The following is a 14,281-nucleotide window of genomic DNA, read 5'->3' on the forward strand; positions in this document are numbered from 1 at the left end:
CCGGTAACAATCGAACGAGATGCAAACGAGAGAATAGAAAATTAAAAACAACATGCAAAAAACGTTTTATTGCGTACCTTTGTGTGCTATTATTTATCTTCATCGAAGCTGCTAATGTTCCAATCGGATTCGTCGTCCACCTTCGATACCGTATGTGCATTAGGTTTTTGATGTGATCGTGCATATTCCTCTGCTACGGGCCCGGGTTGCCCTGCACTTACTACGACGGATGTGCCAAGGGTTCTGGTATAATCTTCTTTGTCCAAATTAAATAACACACGTTTCTTGGGGATCGGTTTGAGTGTTGAAACACTGTCAATTGTTTCATTGTTGCTGGAAGGGATGGTTTCCTCCACCGTTGAATCTTGCACGCGGTCGGGCGTCTTTGCTGCAGGATGTATCGTTTTAATGGGTGTGTGTAGCAACCGTTCTACCTGCTGATCGTAGCTGGAAATGGAGGCGCGCTTCGACGGGTTCGGCGTGATGGTTAAGTCTTCCTGTCCGGACATAGCCGTCACGTCTGCATGTACCGTAATAATGTCGTCATCGGTAAGCTTTATGGTCGGTCTGTGCGGTGGCGCGCTGGATCCGCCCGTAAAGATTGCTTTGCTTTTGAACACGTTCATATCGGCATGATGTTGCACTGCCCCAGTGTCCGGAAGATGTAGCTTTTGCTTCGAAGGAAGTAACTCCATCGCAGAAGATGTTTTCAGGCGAGGTTTGATCACGGGTCCCCTAGCGGAAGGGAAATGTTTCTCTCTGCCCATGACGATGGGTTTATCGTGTGCCGTTTTCATTTGGCCCGATTCCTTCGTCTGAGCACCGTCTCCAATTTTAACTCGTGCCAATTGCTCAACCCTGGAAAGCAGTTGGTTACGGGTGACGAAAAAGTGGCCGTGCTTTTGTCTTTGCACATCCCGCCGGTCCGCTAAAGCTTTGCAAGCGGCATTTAAATTTTCGCCAAACAGTAGCTTCGATCTCGGATCAACTCCGATCGCTTTCAAGCGTGCACGAAACTGGGTCAATATTTGTTTTTTGGGCGAAATGAGTAAAGCTTGACTGGAAGGTTGCGCTTGCGGCTTGGATTCTGTGACCTGCGATGGTTTTTGCGATGTTTCTACCAAGGGTGAACTTTTAGCGGCCAGCTGGTGGTGTGTCTTGAGGGTTTCGATGTTGGTGTTGGTTTCATGTTCTTTATCACTTTCCGCTTGTTCGGACTCGGAAGAGATCGTTTGCATGTTATGTTTAGTGTACTCTTCCTTCTGCTGCACAGGATCCTCGACTACGGATACACTTTCTATGACAACCGTTGGAAGAGTGACTGTTTTTAAATGAGTCAAGCTATGTGGCGTGCCAAGGTCTGTGTGTCCGGTGCTGCTATCATTTTGAATTTCTTTACGCTCTATGGCACGTGCTTCGCGGAGCAATTTTTCCAGCTGTTCCACTTTTTGTGTGTAAACCTTCTCGAATGACACGATCGCTTCCTGGGCCTGCCTTTGACTGGTTTCATATATCTTTTCCAACTCACGATACCGTTCCTTCCAGATACCGCCACTCTCGTCTACCACCACCGGTGTGGGAGTATTTCGTTCGGACTTTTCGATGGTTTGAATGACATCCACCAGATTTCTTTTCACGGTTTCAATTTCCTGGTTAAGCGTTTGTCTTTCCCCCGTTTTCCAACTTTCGAAAAGACGCCTTTGCTCGTCCAAAAACGATTGAAGATCGGATTTCGATATAAAGTCACCGGCTGGCGCTCGGTCCTTTCGTTGCTCATCAATAGCGGACTTTTCCGACTGTGGCATGGTTTCTGTCTGAGTTTGAGCCACCTTCTCGTCGTTTGAATCTTTATCATCCGTCAGGTTGCTTTGTATTGCCACACTGTGGAGTACTTTTGCCGGTGGTCTGTCGGTCGCACTGCTGCTATCTTCCGAGCAAACCCGACAGCGATGGTGCTTGCTACGATGGAGGTGTAGGTCCTTCTCGGTGGCATTTAGCCGCTCCTTCAGTTGTTTCACTTCCAGTTCGAGTTTTATGGTGTTTATCAAGTTGGTATCGGTAGTAGCGGGTTTACGCTCGAGTGTAGGCTCTGCTGTTCGCTGAACATTGCTGGCATGCTTCCGTACCATGTGCGCATTCAACAGTTCTGAGCTGATGAAATTTTTCGTACACTTTGTGCATGGATAAATTGGCTGCGCGTGCTGCTGATGTTCCATGGTTTCGGCACGTTGTAGCTTTCTCTGCAGCTGGGTCACCTCTTCGCTACGTTTCTTGTTCATTTTTTCGAGTCGCGCATTTTCATCCTGTAATGTTTGTATGGTGTTTCTAATTTCCAACACTGTCTCGTCCAGAAACTGTTTGCAAAACAACAGATACTGTATGCTAAATTGAGCAAGAACAAAGTACTTCCCAATCGCTGGGTCGAGAATCCGGTTGCTTAACACGTTTCCAATAGGGACTTCGGATATGTGTGGAATGAATTCGTCAAGTTTTTCGTAATCTTTGTCACTCACAATGCCATAAGGATCGATGGATGCTGTGAATGGATGAAATCAGTACGTGTTAGTGTCGAGAGAAAGGACGAGCCAGGGACAACCGCGTACCTATAAACCGCCAATCGATGCAATGTCCTACCGACAGCTCACGGATAGTGAATCCGGCTTCCCTTGCGATTTTCGGAAAATTGTGATGCCATTTGTATGACATACTGTTTATATCGAGCACTGGGTGTATTATTTGCGCCGCGCTATGTGCTTTGCTGACAATTACTTATTTTATTTTCATTCCTGATCGAGACGACTTTTCCTCGCAAACAATTTGTATCACTTTGGCCACTGTTTACTCACTGTTTAGACACGAAGGTAGAAAAAGTATTTTTGTTACGACGCAACTACCCTAACATTGCCATAGCAACCATATTGTGCAATACAAACAATCCTCTGACTCCCTTTGGCCTACATACGCTGAAAGGCATGTTGGGTCGTGTTCCGTGGCGCTAAATACTAAATTAATTCCAGCTGACCCTCTATTATTAATGGCTCAATATCGCAATACCTGAACAGATGCACCGCTCCGGCCCGTATGTTGATGGAAAGCTCACCGCCGGCTAATGAATATTCTCCGACATCCTGCCTGGCTCGGGCAAACACGTGCGTATCCAGGTTGGGAATCACCCGGCGCGCCCGCTCATCGTCTTGATGGTTTTGTGGCATGTGGCGAGTGACTAGCTCGTTGAAATGGTTTTCAACGCTCTCGTGAAAATCTACGGCAAACTTATGCTCAGCAGCCGACAGACGTTTCGAGTTGCGGGGCCTACCAGACTCCACTTCGATAATGTGTGGCGCGTATGTTTCTAGCTTCTGCAGTCTGCAGCGCAGATAGCTTGCCACTATGAACCTGATCCTTTCCACCTCCATCCGATGTACGATGTAGAGCAGATCGTTCTTGTTTGCCGTGGCCAGATTTTCCTCCATGTGCACAAGCTGTATCATGACCATTTCCACCAGAGCGTCTTCATAAGGCAGCAGGTCGGGAGCAAACTTTTCATTTATCCAAGCTCGTTGAAGAGCTTCCAGGACCTGAAATACATTAATTAGACAGCATTAGCGGGGTACGCTGGATAGCAACAGAGTAAACAATCGCTTGTGTTAGCCCCGTCCCATTGTTTACCTCTTGTGAGGACATTTGTATCTCTTCTTCGTCGTCTTCGAATTCAGCGTCGACGTCAGCATTGCTTGTTCCATTGCGAAGTAAATCTGTGTTTTCCGACTCAAGATCACTGTATTCCATCACACAAAGCGATTATTGAAAGTTGTGTTCGACCGGCCCGTACTTGGCTCGTTTCGATTCGCGCGCGAATGTGATGACAATTACCGGAACAGCTGAAATCAGATTGGAGGAGGTAGCACAACAGTACGAATGGGTATTGCTGGATAAAAATGGCTTAAAACTGTTCGCCTTTTCCTCACAACAAAATCTATAGAAAAATGATCAATTAGATTATGTGAATTTAAAGACGTAAGTTAAAAGATGTGATAAAAATAAAATAAAGGATAATCCTGCGGCAAATGAAGTCCACAAAAGTCACGTCAAGTGTGTTTGTGATTGCATCGGGTTGTCAAGTGTAATGACATTACCTGGTTGGTCCGGGCTCGCCACAATTGTGTGTTTACGATGATTTAGAAAAAAAGCAAATTGGCCTCATTTAGCTAATAAAACCGTAGAAAATAGTGTGAAATAAAATAAGCCCAAAGTTTCAACACCGAACAATGGCGAGTCAACAAGCGCTGCAGCAATCGTTTCGCGTGGTGGTAGAAAACGTGCTGAATCGCTGGACTGCACTGCGGCTCGCGGTGGAGCATGGCATGGGAGGCCCGCTAGGACTAAATGTAAGTGGATGAATGTAAAGCAAATGTTCCGGAAGATTTACCGACTAACTTGTACTATTCCTTACAGACTGCAATAGAGCTAATCGACTACGTAACATCGTACTGCACTGAGAACAAGAATGTTGACGCCATCGATCTGCGCGAGGTGTTGGAAGAGATAATGGATCAGGAATTTGAGACTATTTGTGAAGACGAATCCACTCAAGGTATGTAATTTAGGATGTAGGAGTCAAAGGTTGTGACTGACGATTTACATTCGTTTCGATTTTGCAGAGGTTAGCGCAGTGTTGATAAAGTACTTGAGAATGTTGAAGGAAGGCAAGGAGGAAGAAGTGAAGGCCGAACTACACACGATGGTCCCGTGCGAAATGTGGATAGTGAGTGGAGCAAAGATTAAGTATCAGCCAATAGACGACAGCGGTAGCGAAAGTGAGGAAGACACAAACGATCCAGAGGACATGGACGTGGAACCGGCATCGGCCATGGATGTAGGTTCGGAGCAGGTGAACCCAAGTACATGCGGTTCCAGCACAAAGTTTATTGAGGAGGAGGCCATCGATCCTGGATGGACGCAGGTTCGCGGTCGGCGGCGTCGATAGTGTAGCGAAAGTTGAACAGCAACAAGGTTATGTACATACATATTTAAAAAACGGAAAATAACAATCCCGGTTTCGATATTATTATTTTTCTATTTCGATGACATGTGTATGTGCCCCTGCCTCCCCTCCCCTCTCATTTACTGGAAAAGCAAGATGATGATGTTGGCTGGCAGCACGGTAGGCAAGCGGCCAAATGTCAGTGAGTTGTCAAAAGCTGGTTTAGAATGAAAATTTGCCTCAAAACAAAGTGGACGAAATGAAGATATCTTTTTGAGAAAGAATCGTGTTATGCCCCCGTTGTTTGAGAAAGAAACGCTGTTCCTTGTAAAGTTAGTGAAAAATACTCGAGTGTTACAGTGCAACCGTTCCACTCTGATCGTTATCCAGCCAAGCGCAGTGGTGGTGGTGTCTTGCGGGCAGCCGTAGGGTCATGTAAATTCTGGAAGGAACACACAAAAAAGCATCATGTCTTGGCAAAACAATTGGTCGGCAATGCCACCGCCGGTCATGAATCCGCAGTATCCACCGCCATTGCCCACGGCCCATACAATGCCCCCAGCTGTGCCGCTACCGGGCTACGGAGCGGTCAATACCGATCAGTACAATCAATGGCAATGGCAGCAGTACCAGCAGCAGTACGCCCAGTGGTATGCAATGTACGGCGAAAAATACGCACAGCAAACGGGCAGTGCGTTGCCGCCTGTGGCCGCTCCGATGCCGCAAAGTGTGCCGAACGTGTTAGCTAACCCTTACGTGGCGGCTCCGCTGCCGCTAGGACCAGCCTTTGGTTCGATGAGCATGGTTGCTCCACCACCGCCCTCGGAACCACATCCGGATGAATTGCGGATGGGCAGAAGTAATGCGCTGAACGTTTATTATGCCCCCCCGATACCTAGCATTAACATTTTTCTTACTTTTGTCCACTCGTCACAGTTACCGAGAAACCACCTCCGCCGGAAGAGAAAAGTCCCGAGGAGATCGCCTTCGATGAGCAGTTTCGCAAATGGGAGCAAGAGTTTGAAACGTGGAAAAGGACGAATATTAATCACCCGGACAAGGCAGCGTATCGCGAGTACGAGCAAAAGTATGAAGAGCAGCGTAAGAAGTTGCTTGATCATCGCGAACAACTGCGACGGAGAAAGAGGGCGCATAGTGCCGCGTCCCAGCCTCCCCATAGCTCGGCTTTGTCAATCTCGCTACAGAAACCACCCCCACCACCACCGCAATCTGCACAACCACCTCCGCAACCTCCCTCGGAACCCCCGCAGCCATCACAACCACCAAGGCCACCCGGACAGGAACCTACTAACTGTACTTCCAATACTACGCCAGCAAGCACTGGTGGCATGGCTGAAGAAAATACTCATCAAGCTGGAAGCGATGCGGCCAACAGTATGCATCTACACAATTTGTTCAGCAGTCCTAGCAAGGCCGGTCGCGATGGCGGTATACCCGGTCTGGATCTGATCGACGAGACACCTCAACCGGTTCCCAAAAAGGCAAAGTTGGATGAAAATGTGATTGATCTGTCAAACGAAGAGGAAGAGCCAAAGCCCAAGGAGACCAAACCTAGCCCGGACAACATGATCAGCACGCTACTGAACGATCCAAATGTGAACGCTCTGTTGCAACTAGTGGGAAAAACAATTTCAGCAAATGGTGCAGGCGGCAGTGCCAGTGGAGCAAATGCGCCAAATCCTCTAGTTGCCGCTTTAGCTCAGCTAACAAGCAACACTAGCGCAGCTACGTTGGAGCCGTCGATGCCCAACGAACGGCCAGCTAATGGTATGGTTGAAAGAAATGAACCACATCCAAACGCGTCTAGATTTAACGGTTCAAAGGAACAACCGCCATCGACGATGCAGTCTGGTGGTGGCACGACAGAGGAATGTCCCACAGCCGGCTTTCGTAACAGGCCGCAGGGTTTTAATCCGTATGTGCCTCCGCCACTAGTAGACGTTGATCTTAGCCGACCACCTCCTATGCTACTTCCTCCTGGCAACAATAGACCACAGCGCGATCGGTCGAGCAGAAATTCGGACGCAACGTCTGAGAATGGGTCGTTCAACGATGGTTATTCAGGCGATGGGTCACCGTTGCCCAAAATACCACGTTTCGATAGACCGCCACCAACGTTCGCAGCCAATCATCCAGAGTACGAGATCGATCCGGAACTGGGTCGTCCTGTGGCCGTGCCAAAACCGGAGTGGATGACGGAGGAAGAGTACCAGGAAATTTACGATCGATACGAACATGTGCAAAGCTTCGATGAGCGTAAAAATAAGATGCTGCTAGCGATTCAAGTTTTGAAAACGTCCAAATTACGTGCCGGTATGTTGTTAGAGCCGCCGCCCGACGAGGTGAACCGGGCGCCCGTTGCAATGCCCAAACCCTTGCCACCCGTTAAGACACCGATAAAAAGTGAACCTGTCGATGACTACTTTCAACCGCAGCAGGTGTTTGATTATTCCAACTGTAGGAATACAAGACCGGTAGCCAGTCAACAATTGCCGACAGGGCGTGTTATAGACTACGGACACCGTGGCGTCAACCAGTACACTGCAAACAACAATAGACTGAACAACAACAGTAGGCGAGCCGAATTCCGTGGAATGAATAATAACGCTCGGGGAGGTATGTTTGTTTTTGCTTCAATTTTTAACTTTACAATGAGCTCAAGCGCTTTTTTTTTTAATTTTCAGCGAACGAAAATGGATTCGGCACTAATACGCAACGCTTTGATTACAACCATTCGCGCGTGGCAAATGCACCACCGACGACTGCTCCTTTGCAGCAGAGTCAACAATGGCCGCTATCTAATCAGTCTGCTGCGCAAGATCGATCCGTGACGGGTTTGGAACGATTGGCTCAAATGCATCTGAATCCCAATCCTGAGGAAAGCAATCCCAACTATCCAAGCAAATTTCTTCTGATGAACGATAACAGGCCTAACTGCCTTAGCACAAAGCGTGGTAAGCGTCCGTCGTCCATTCGCAAGCAAAAATTGAAGCAATTGCAACAGCAGCAGCAGCAGGAGCAGCAGCAGGAGCAGCAGCAGGAGCAACAGCTGGATCAGCAGCAACAACCACAACAACAACTAGAGCCAACAGCAGCCCAACCGGAGCCAGAACCAGCACAACCCGAGCCAATGCCTAGCCCTATGGTGTGTAAACAGGAGCCGGAGATGCATTTGGAAGATTTGAGCTCGGATGAAGACGGCTTGCCAGATGGTGATGATGGTTTTGCATATCAAAGCAATGACGAATGTGTGAAACCACCCATCAAACAAGAGCTCTTGGACGATCGTCCAGAATCTCCAGTGTCATCACTGTCCTCGCAAAATCTTTCCCCAATACAGATGATCGATATAGAGGATCTGCTACTGCCACCGGGGCGCTATCAGCGACCACTGCGAATATGCTTTTTGATACGTGGCCTACCGGGAAGCGGGAAATCGCATCTAGCGCGTCTGATTAAAAATAAGGAGCAATCGTTTGGCCAATCTCCACGGGTGCTAAGTCTCGACGACTATTTTCTGGTCGATAAAGAGGAGGAGGAGAAAGATCCCGTGACGGGAAGGATCACAAAGCTTACTAGATCGCTGTACGAGTTTGACGCGGAAATGGAGGATGTGTATGTGCAGAATCTGCTGAAAGCATTCAAGCGTACGATTTCGGAGCGATTGTTCGATTTTGTGATTGTCGATTGTTGCAATCATCGGCTGGAAACTTACTGTGAATTTCACAATTACGCGCGAAGCAACGGTTTTAAGGTAAGGTTGTCGTTGCACGTTCGTTGGGTGGTGAAAGAGTTTCTGTATCGCTTTGCGCTCTGTTCCTTGACAATGTTGTACCATTTCTTAGGTGTACACGTGCACGATGCAAACGGATGTGGAAGATTGTGCCCGGCAAAATATTCACAACCGAACGGAGGCGGAGATTCAAGCGTACGCCGACAATTGGGCCATGGCTCCGGATGATCACGTGCAAATAAATTTCAACTCTCTGCTGGAACCGGAGCTACAGGAAGAAACGGACACGATGGTGGCCGATATGGAACTAGTCGGGGACGATGAGGAGGAGCCGTACGGAGTAGACGACCAGGGCCTGTTGGAACAAGTAGGAAAATAGTAGCTTAGTTCGATCTTTACCTCTGAAATGATGTTGTTTTGAACGTTTGTGTGACAAGCGAATAATGCCATTGCTTTAATTCCTTTTAACGGTTTACGTTTCTTTTCAATCGCTTGTAGATCAGTACATCACACGACGACAGTAACGACAGCTTTGCGGATGGTACTGCTGAGGTGAGATATTGATTAATTCGACGGCATTGATTGATGGTTGGAAGTGATGAACCAACAGATGAGAAGGATTTTAATTTCCCCCCTATTGCGCTATCCAATGCCAATCCAATGAAGTCACTATATTTCGTTTACTGAATGCCACAACGAGCTGCCATTTTGTGAGCAAACTCGGGGATTAGTACATTGATTGATAAGATTGATCTTTAACGATGCACTTAACAAGTAGATGTAGCAATTTGCGTTTTTCACCTTCTCTCGTGAGAGGTGTATTATTATTAGTATCACAACTTTGACCTTTTCTATAGTAAGTGATTGTGGATGAGTTAGGACATCGTATTGCGTCTTAATGATACGATTTTTTCTTAACAATTGTTACTTGGTAAATATATCGCGTGCATATAGTGTGACTTGTTCGCGAGTAAATGGGACCACGACGCCAGTGAGCAGAATTTAGGTTGGTATTAATTGTTTACTATTTATTGTATTTAACGCTAATCGATGTTTGCCTTTAAACGAATAATTTAATACGCGTACTATTGTTTCTGTTTTCTGTCCTCGAAATATTAGCATTGGTTGCGTTAGCTCCTTGCGTAAACAAGTTCATTCATGTGCCTTTTGTTTTGCTTTGAATGTTTTGCTTTTCATTTGTTTAGCGAGGCTGGATGGTACCAGCAAACCCTTGAAGCGACCACCCACACTGGAGGACTATCTGCAGCTGGACGACGTGAATGCCGACGAGCAGCACGAGGACGAATGCCAGGACGGCTCAAAGTCCGGCGGGAAGAAGAAACGCGTACGATGGGCCGATGTCGAGGAGCGCAAAGCGCAGGAAAAGATGCGTCAACTAGGATTCGTGGTCGGCGTCACGGACTGGAGGCGCATGATGGACCCGTCCGAAGGATCCAGCGCGCTCACGCAAACGAAGTACATCGAGAGGGTGAAGAAACAGTCCTAGGAGGACGGATGTTTCAATTGCGCTGAATGTAGTAAGTGAGATGTAGGGGGAGCTTCAATGGACTGATTTGGGATTTCCCCGTTGAATGTGAGTGGAAATGGAATGGCTTCCTGTATGGGAACTAGGAAACATTGTGCACGCGCATACTAATCGATCATTATTGCAGGTGTGTCGAGCAGGGTGTGTCGCATAATATGTTTTTTACGTTTGTGTGTGGGTGTGTGTTTTTTCGTTTTCGTACACCGAACAAGGATCCGGTGTTGGAACTTCAGCAATTAGTAAGACAAATCGTGTTTTATTGGCAGTTATGTACGGTATGCTACACGCGAGAGCGTTCAATAGAAATAACGATCTGATTTTCATCACAATGTATAGCTCAATTGGTGAATTGCAACTGCGCAATAAACAGAACAGAAGAACTTGGCTACATAATAGAACGCACACGAAGCTTTTGTCGGTGAAACATGTCCGAAACCGGTTCAAATCTCGGCCAGCTGGAACTGTACCAACATGATAAGGTAGCTAGTTATCGTCGCGATCATCTGGAAGAAGGTGGTCAAACTAATCGTAAGTACACCGGTGCATGAAGGAGGGGGTCGGGTCGATGGGTCGATACTAACCGAAAACATCAACGTGTAGTCAACATCGTACATGCCACAGTTATTGATCTTGAAGTCTTCGTGTAACAGCTCGATAGCGAACGATTCAATCTAAAAGAAACCGCACGCACAGACGGCTCATTTGGCAGCAATGGTTATAGATAGATTTGTGCTTTAAAAGTACTCACGCATCGTTCCACTCTTGGGTTTGGATCGGTTGGTAGAAACTCGTTTAGCAGCACGCCGGTTTTTTCTGCCTGGAAAGTAAAAAAAAACAGAAGCCTACAGTAGCGTCTTGCAGAGCTGCACCAAAACTTGCTTATCGGCTTGGACGAACCTCTTCGGTAATTTCAGAACTGGCTGATACGATGTAGTAAAATTGGATAGCTTCAAACAGGGCAAACAGTATAGAGCTCATGTACGTTCCCAGAGGCACATCCACATCGTTTTTGATGTCTTGCACGATCGACGTATACGCGTAGAATATCTGTGTTTTGGTGCGTTGTAACGAAACGATATCACAAGAGGCTTGTTAGATACGGTGTCCGCTGACCGCTGTTTCGAAAGCCGATCCAATGCATACTTCCGATACAATTAAAGCAAATTGAACGAGCAATAGGCACGCCATCGGTAGCCTCAACAGATGAATGAACGATTTGACATTGCTAGTGACTAGGTGATGATTCCGTTGGACGGATTTTAACGCTTCGTACGTTGATATTTGGCGCGGCAGCTGTTTCAGGTGGCAAGTAGGGGCACGCATTTGCCGAATGTACAGCGATAAGCGATGGTTTAGAATTTCCAAAAAATGTACACCAATGATCAGCGTAACTACGAGCAAGTTCGTAAAGATGGCACTCTGCCACACCGAGAATATGTTTAGCGTCCAGAGTATTCGTGATTGGATGTCGCCGTCGTGTATGAAAAACTGTCCAAAATATAATACAAACAGCGCACAAAGCAGCGTATCGCAAAGGATCATTTTGAGCGCAAGTTTAAGGACGTTCTTTTTCGTGCTCTTCCCTTTCCACTGAACGCAGCTGGCACCGCTGAGGGTGCGGAAGAGTTGCACGAAGCCGTTAAAAATGTCACGAATCACTGGTCTGGCCGGCAGCAGATGGTAGTAAATGAGTGCAATATTCACATAGTGAAGGGAACACTGCATCCACACGAGATAGTTGACGAGTGTAAGCTTTGGATAGCGAATACCCGTTAACAGGATAACGTACACATACGGATAGATACAGAGCAGCGTTAGAGCAAGTGCATGTGACCATACGGTAAGCCATCTGCTGATTTGAAATGATTGCGATTGCTTATTGAAATGTAGCGGTACGAATCCAATGCACTGTGCGGTGTGGAAATGAAGGCGTAGTACAAGCAGCGTTAAGTATCCGTACAACATGGTGAACCGTTCCGAAGGTGTGCGTTTGGGTGACTGGTTGTGTGCGTTGCATTTCTTCGCAATCAATTATTCGCTAGCCGAATTACAGCCGAAGGATGAATAAGTAAACCGGAAGTGGAAATAGGCGCTTCTGCTTACCTCAGAAATAATAATCAAAAATTGATACAGCATTATTAGTGCTAGTGGCATGTTGTAGAACTCGACAATGTTTTGAATACACTTGGTAAGCGCACTGTGATGAGTGCGCAGAATGGTGAGTTGCAAGTAGATGTGGTTGCAAATGAATCGTCTTTCGCGGCCGGTGGCACTGTCTCGGACCTGTCGGTCGGCGTCATCCAGCTGCAGCAGATTGCCGATGACGGTTCGTACCCGTTCGTTTATCAGCCGATAGAGAAACGCTCCCCAGAGGAGGGTCGCTAGGAGTATGTTAAGCGCAGCGACAATCTGCATCACGGCGATCGAATTTAACCAAAAGGCGAGCATATAGGTGGCACCGAACTTGCGCTGCAGCCAGATAAATGTTCCATACCACGTGAAGGATTGCAGCAAATCGATCGCGACGGTTTTGAAAAAAAGCCGCCGCCCCACCGGCGACTCTCCGGCCGGGGGGTAGATGTGCCGGAGCAGAGCACGCGTCCGTTCGATCAGCTCATTGAGCACGTGCAACAGTGGCGTAGGGTCGAACAGTACGTGCAGATACAGCACACCCACGATGATGTAGTTGAGCGTGAACTGAAGCATGACGAGATAGTAGCTGAGCGCAAGGATCGGAAATTCGTGATCCGTGAGCAGTACGGTATAGGCGCAAGGATAGATCACCATCAGTAGCAGCGCGATCGTTCGGCTGTACCAGAGCACTGGGCGGCATTGTTCGAACGTAAACGTTTTGGACGCGAGTGGTAAAATCCCATACAGCTGCCCAAAGCACTTGATAAGCACCAGCACCGCTTTCGTAATGGCGACATCGTGCGACATTGTGAACCACCGTACTAATGCCCTACCGAGCGTGGTTGTTGCACACGGGGCATTGAATTCGAGAGTGATTAAGTTGATTGAAAATGGACCTCGGATAATTAATAAAACTCATCATACGGGAAGAGTTTTGCATGATTAATGCCGTTCGTTTTGTAGGTTGTTCCAGTGACGAATTACCATCAGTTGCTTGTGTTTCAGCAGTAGCACAGTAGTAGCGAGTATCTTGGTGTATGCTTAGAGGATCAGTACATTCGGTGGGGCAAATGTGAGCAGTTAGGAGGGATCAATTCGCCCAATTCGCACCTAGGAATTAGAATCCTTTATTTACTAAGAGTTTCAGAAAGGGCCTCTATGAGTAGCGGAACTAATCGATATTGAGCTGGAACTGTACCAATACGATCAGATACACGTTTACCGTTGTGGCCAGCTGGAAGGAAATGGAAATGAAGTCGGTTTGGCCGTAAAAATTACACCACTTTTCGCTGTCGCTACATACCGAGAATACGAACGCCATATTTAGTACGTACATGCCACCGATCTTGATTCTGGCATCGGTGGCCAATACGGCCAGTGTAAACAGCTCGATGCTGCGCTCCGTGCGTGTGTCTAGCCAAGCGTTGACAAAAACGTTCATTGTAGTACCGGGTCGACGAGCCTAGAAGCGACACATCGTCTTTGCGTTAGTTGCTTAGTTTCGTTTCGCTTGCATTCGGCCCCCACCAATACCTCTTGTGCTATTACGGATGATCCTAACGCGAGCAAGAAACATTGAACCGTTTCGAAACAAATGTACAGGATAGAGTTGAAAAAGCGATGGTAGGACATGTAATCACTACGATGGTTCAGTTGCGCACTCAAGATGTACACGAAGTATATCTTGACGAACGAGCGCGCATAATAGAAGTGAGTGAATTATTGCACTTGTACTTGCCACAGTTAAGGACGATGGCTGTAACTTACCCTCGAGACGATTACAATGAATTGGTTTAGATTCATGAGCAAAACTGGAAGCTGAAATATCGAAACAATTGACCGAACGATCTCGGTTAGCTCCTGA

The 14,281-nt window shown here is 47.2% G+C and overlaps 5 protein-coding genes across 7 annotated transcripts; 2 read left to right on the top strand and 3 right to left on the bottom strand.

The window, feature by feature from the left end:
• Window positions 1-41: 41 nt before the first annotated feature.
• LOC121603715 (zinc finger protein DZIP1L) lies at window positions 42-2,707 on the bottom strand. Its single transcript, XM_041932858.1, has 2 exons — window positions 2,604-2,707; window positions 42-2,536 (listed from the first exon to the last, which is right to left on the bottom strand). The coding sequence occupies exons 1-2, from the start codon at window positions 2,704-2,706 to the stop codon at window positions 90-92; spliced, it is 2,550 nt and encodes an 849-aa protein (XP_041788792.1). The 5' UTR covers window position 2,707; the 3' UTR covers window positions 42-89.
• Window positions 2,708-2,730: 23 nt separating this feature from the next.
• Window positions 2,731-4,010, bottom strand: LOC121603725 (DNA replication complex GINS protein SLD5). Its single transcript, XM_041932872.1, has 2 exons — window positions 3,670-4,010; window positions 2,731-3,578 (listed from the first exon to the last, which is right to left on the bottom strand). Exons 1-2 carry the CDS (start codon window positions 3,787-3,789, stop codon window positions 3,003-3,005), a joined length of 696 nt encoding a protein of 231 aa, XP_041788806.1. The 5' UTR covers window positions 3,790-4,010; the 3' UTR covers window positions 2,731-3,002.
• On the bottom strand, window positions 3,814-13,224 carry LOC121589661 (putative gustatory receptor 28b). Its single transcript, XM_041908740.1, has 5 exons — window positions 12,388-13,224; window positions 11,182-11,331; window positions 11,033-11,101; window positions 10,866-10,955; window positions 3,814-3,881 (listed from the first exon to the last, which is right to left on the bottom strand). Exons 1-5 carry the CDS (start codon window positions 13,222-13,224, stop codon window positions 3,870-3,872), a joined length of 1,158 nt encoding a protein of 385 aa, XP_041764674.1. The 3' UTR covers window positions 3,814-3,869.
• On the top strand, window positions 4,141-5,031 carry LOC121603726. The gene is made up of 3 exons (XM_041932873.1): window positions 4,141-4,388; window positions 4,456-4,594; window positions 4,662-5,031. The coding sequence occupies exons 1-3, from the start codon at window positions 4,269-4,271 to the stop codon at window positions 4,985-4,987; spliced, it is 585 nt and encodes a 194-aa protein (XP_041788807.1). The 5' UTR covers window positions 4,141-4,268; the 3' UTR covers window positions 4,988-5,031.
• LOC121603713 (YLP motif-containing protein 1-like) lies at window positions 5,176-10,699 on the top strand. 3 transcript variants are annotated; one of them, XR_006006700.1, is made up of 8 exons: window positions 5,177-5,843; window positions 5,921-7,621; window positions 7,690-8,759; window positions 8,851-9,105; window positions 9,237-9,290; window positions 9,693-9,744; window positions 9,944-10,332; window positions 10,412-10,699. XR_006006700.1 is itself a non-coding variant. In XM_041932853.1 (7 exons), exons 1-7 carry the CDS (start codon window positions 5,453-5,455, stop codon window positions 10,243-10,245), a joined length of 3,825 nt encoding a protein of 1,274 aa, XP_041788787.1. In that variant the 5' UTR covers window positions 5,177-5,452; the 3' UTR covers window positions 10,246-10,699. The 3 variants fall into 3 exon arrangements, 2 of the variants coding, with proteins under 2 accessions (XP_041788788.1, XP_041788787.1); XM_041932853.1 differs by having other exon boundaries at window positions 9,944-10,699; XM_041932854.1 differs by lacking the exons at window positions 9,693-9,744; window positions 10,412-10,699 and having other exon boundaries at window positions 5,176-5,843; window positions 9,944-10,067.
• Window positions 13,225-14,281: the final 1,057 nt, after the last annotated feature.

The sequence above is a fragment of the Anopheles merus genome, chromosome 2R (genome assembly GCF_017562075.2).
Source record: "Anopheles merus strain MAF chromosome 2R, AmerM5.1, whole genome shotgun sequence".
Classification (NCBI taxonomy): domain Eukaryota; kingdom Metazoa; phylum Arthropoda; class Insecta; order Diptera; family Culicidae; genus Anopheles; species Anopheles merus.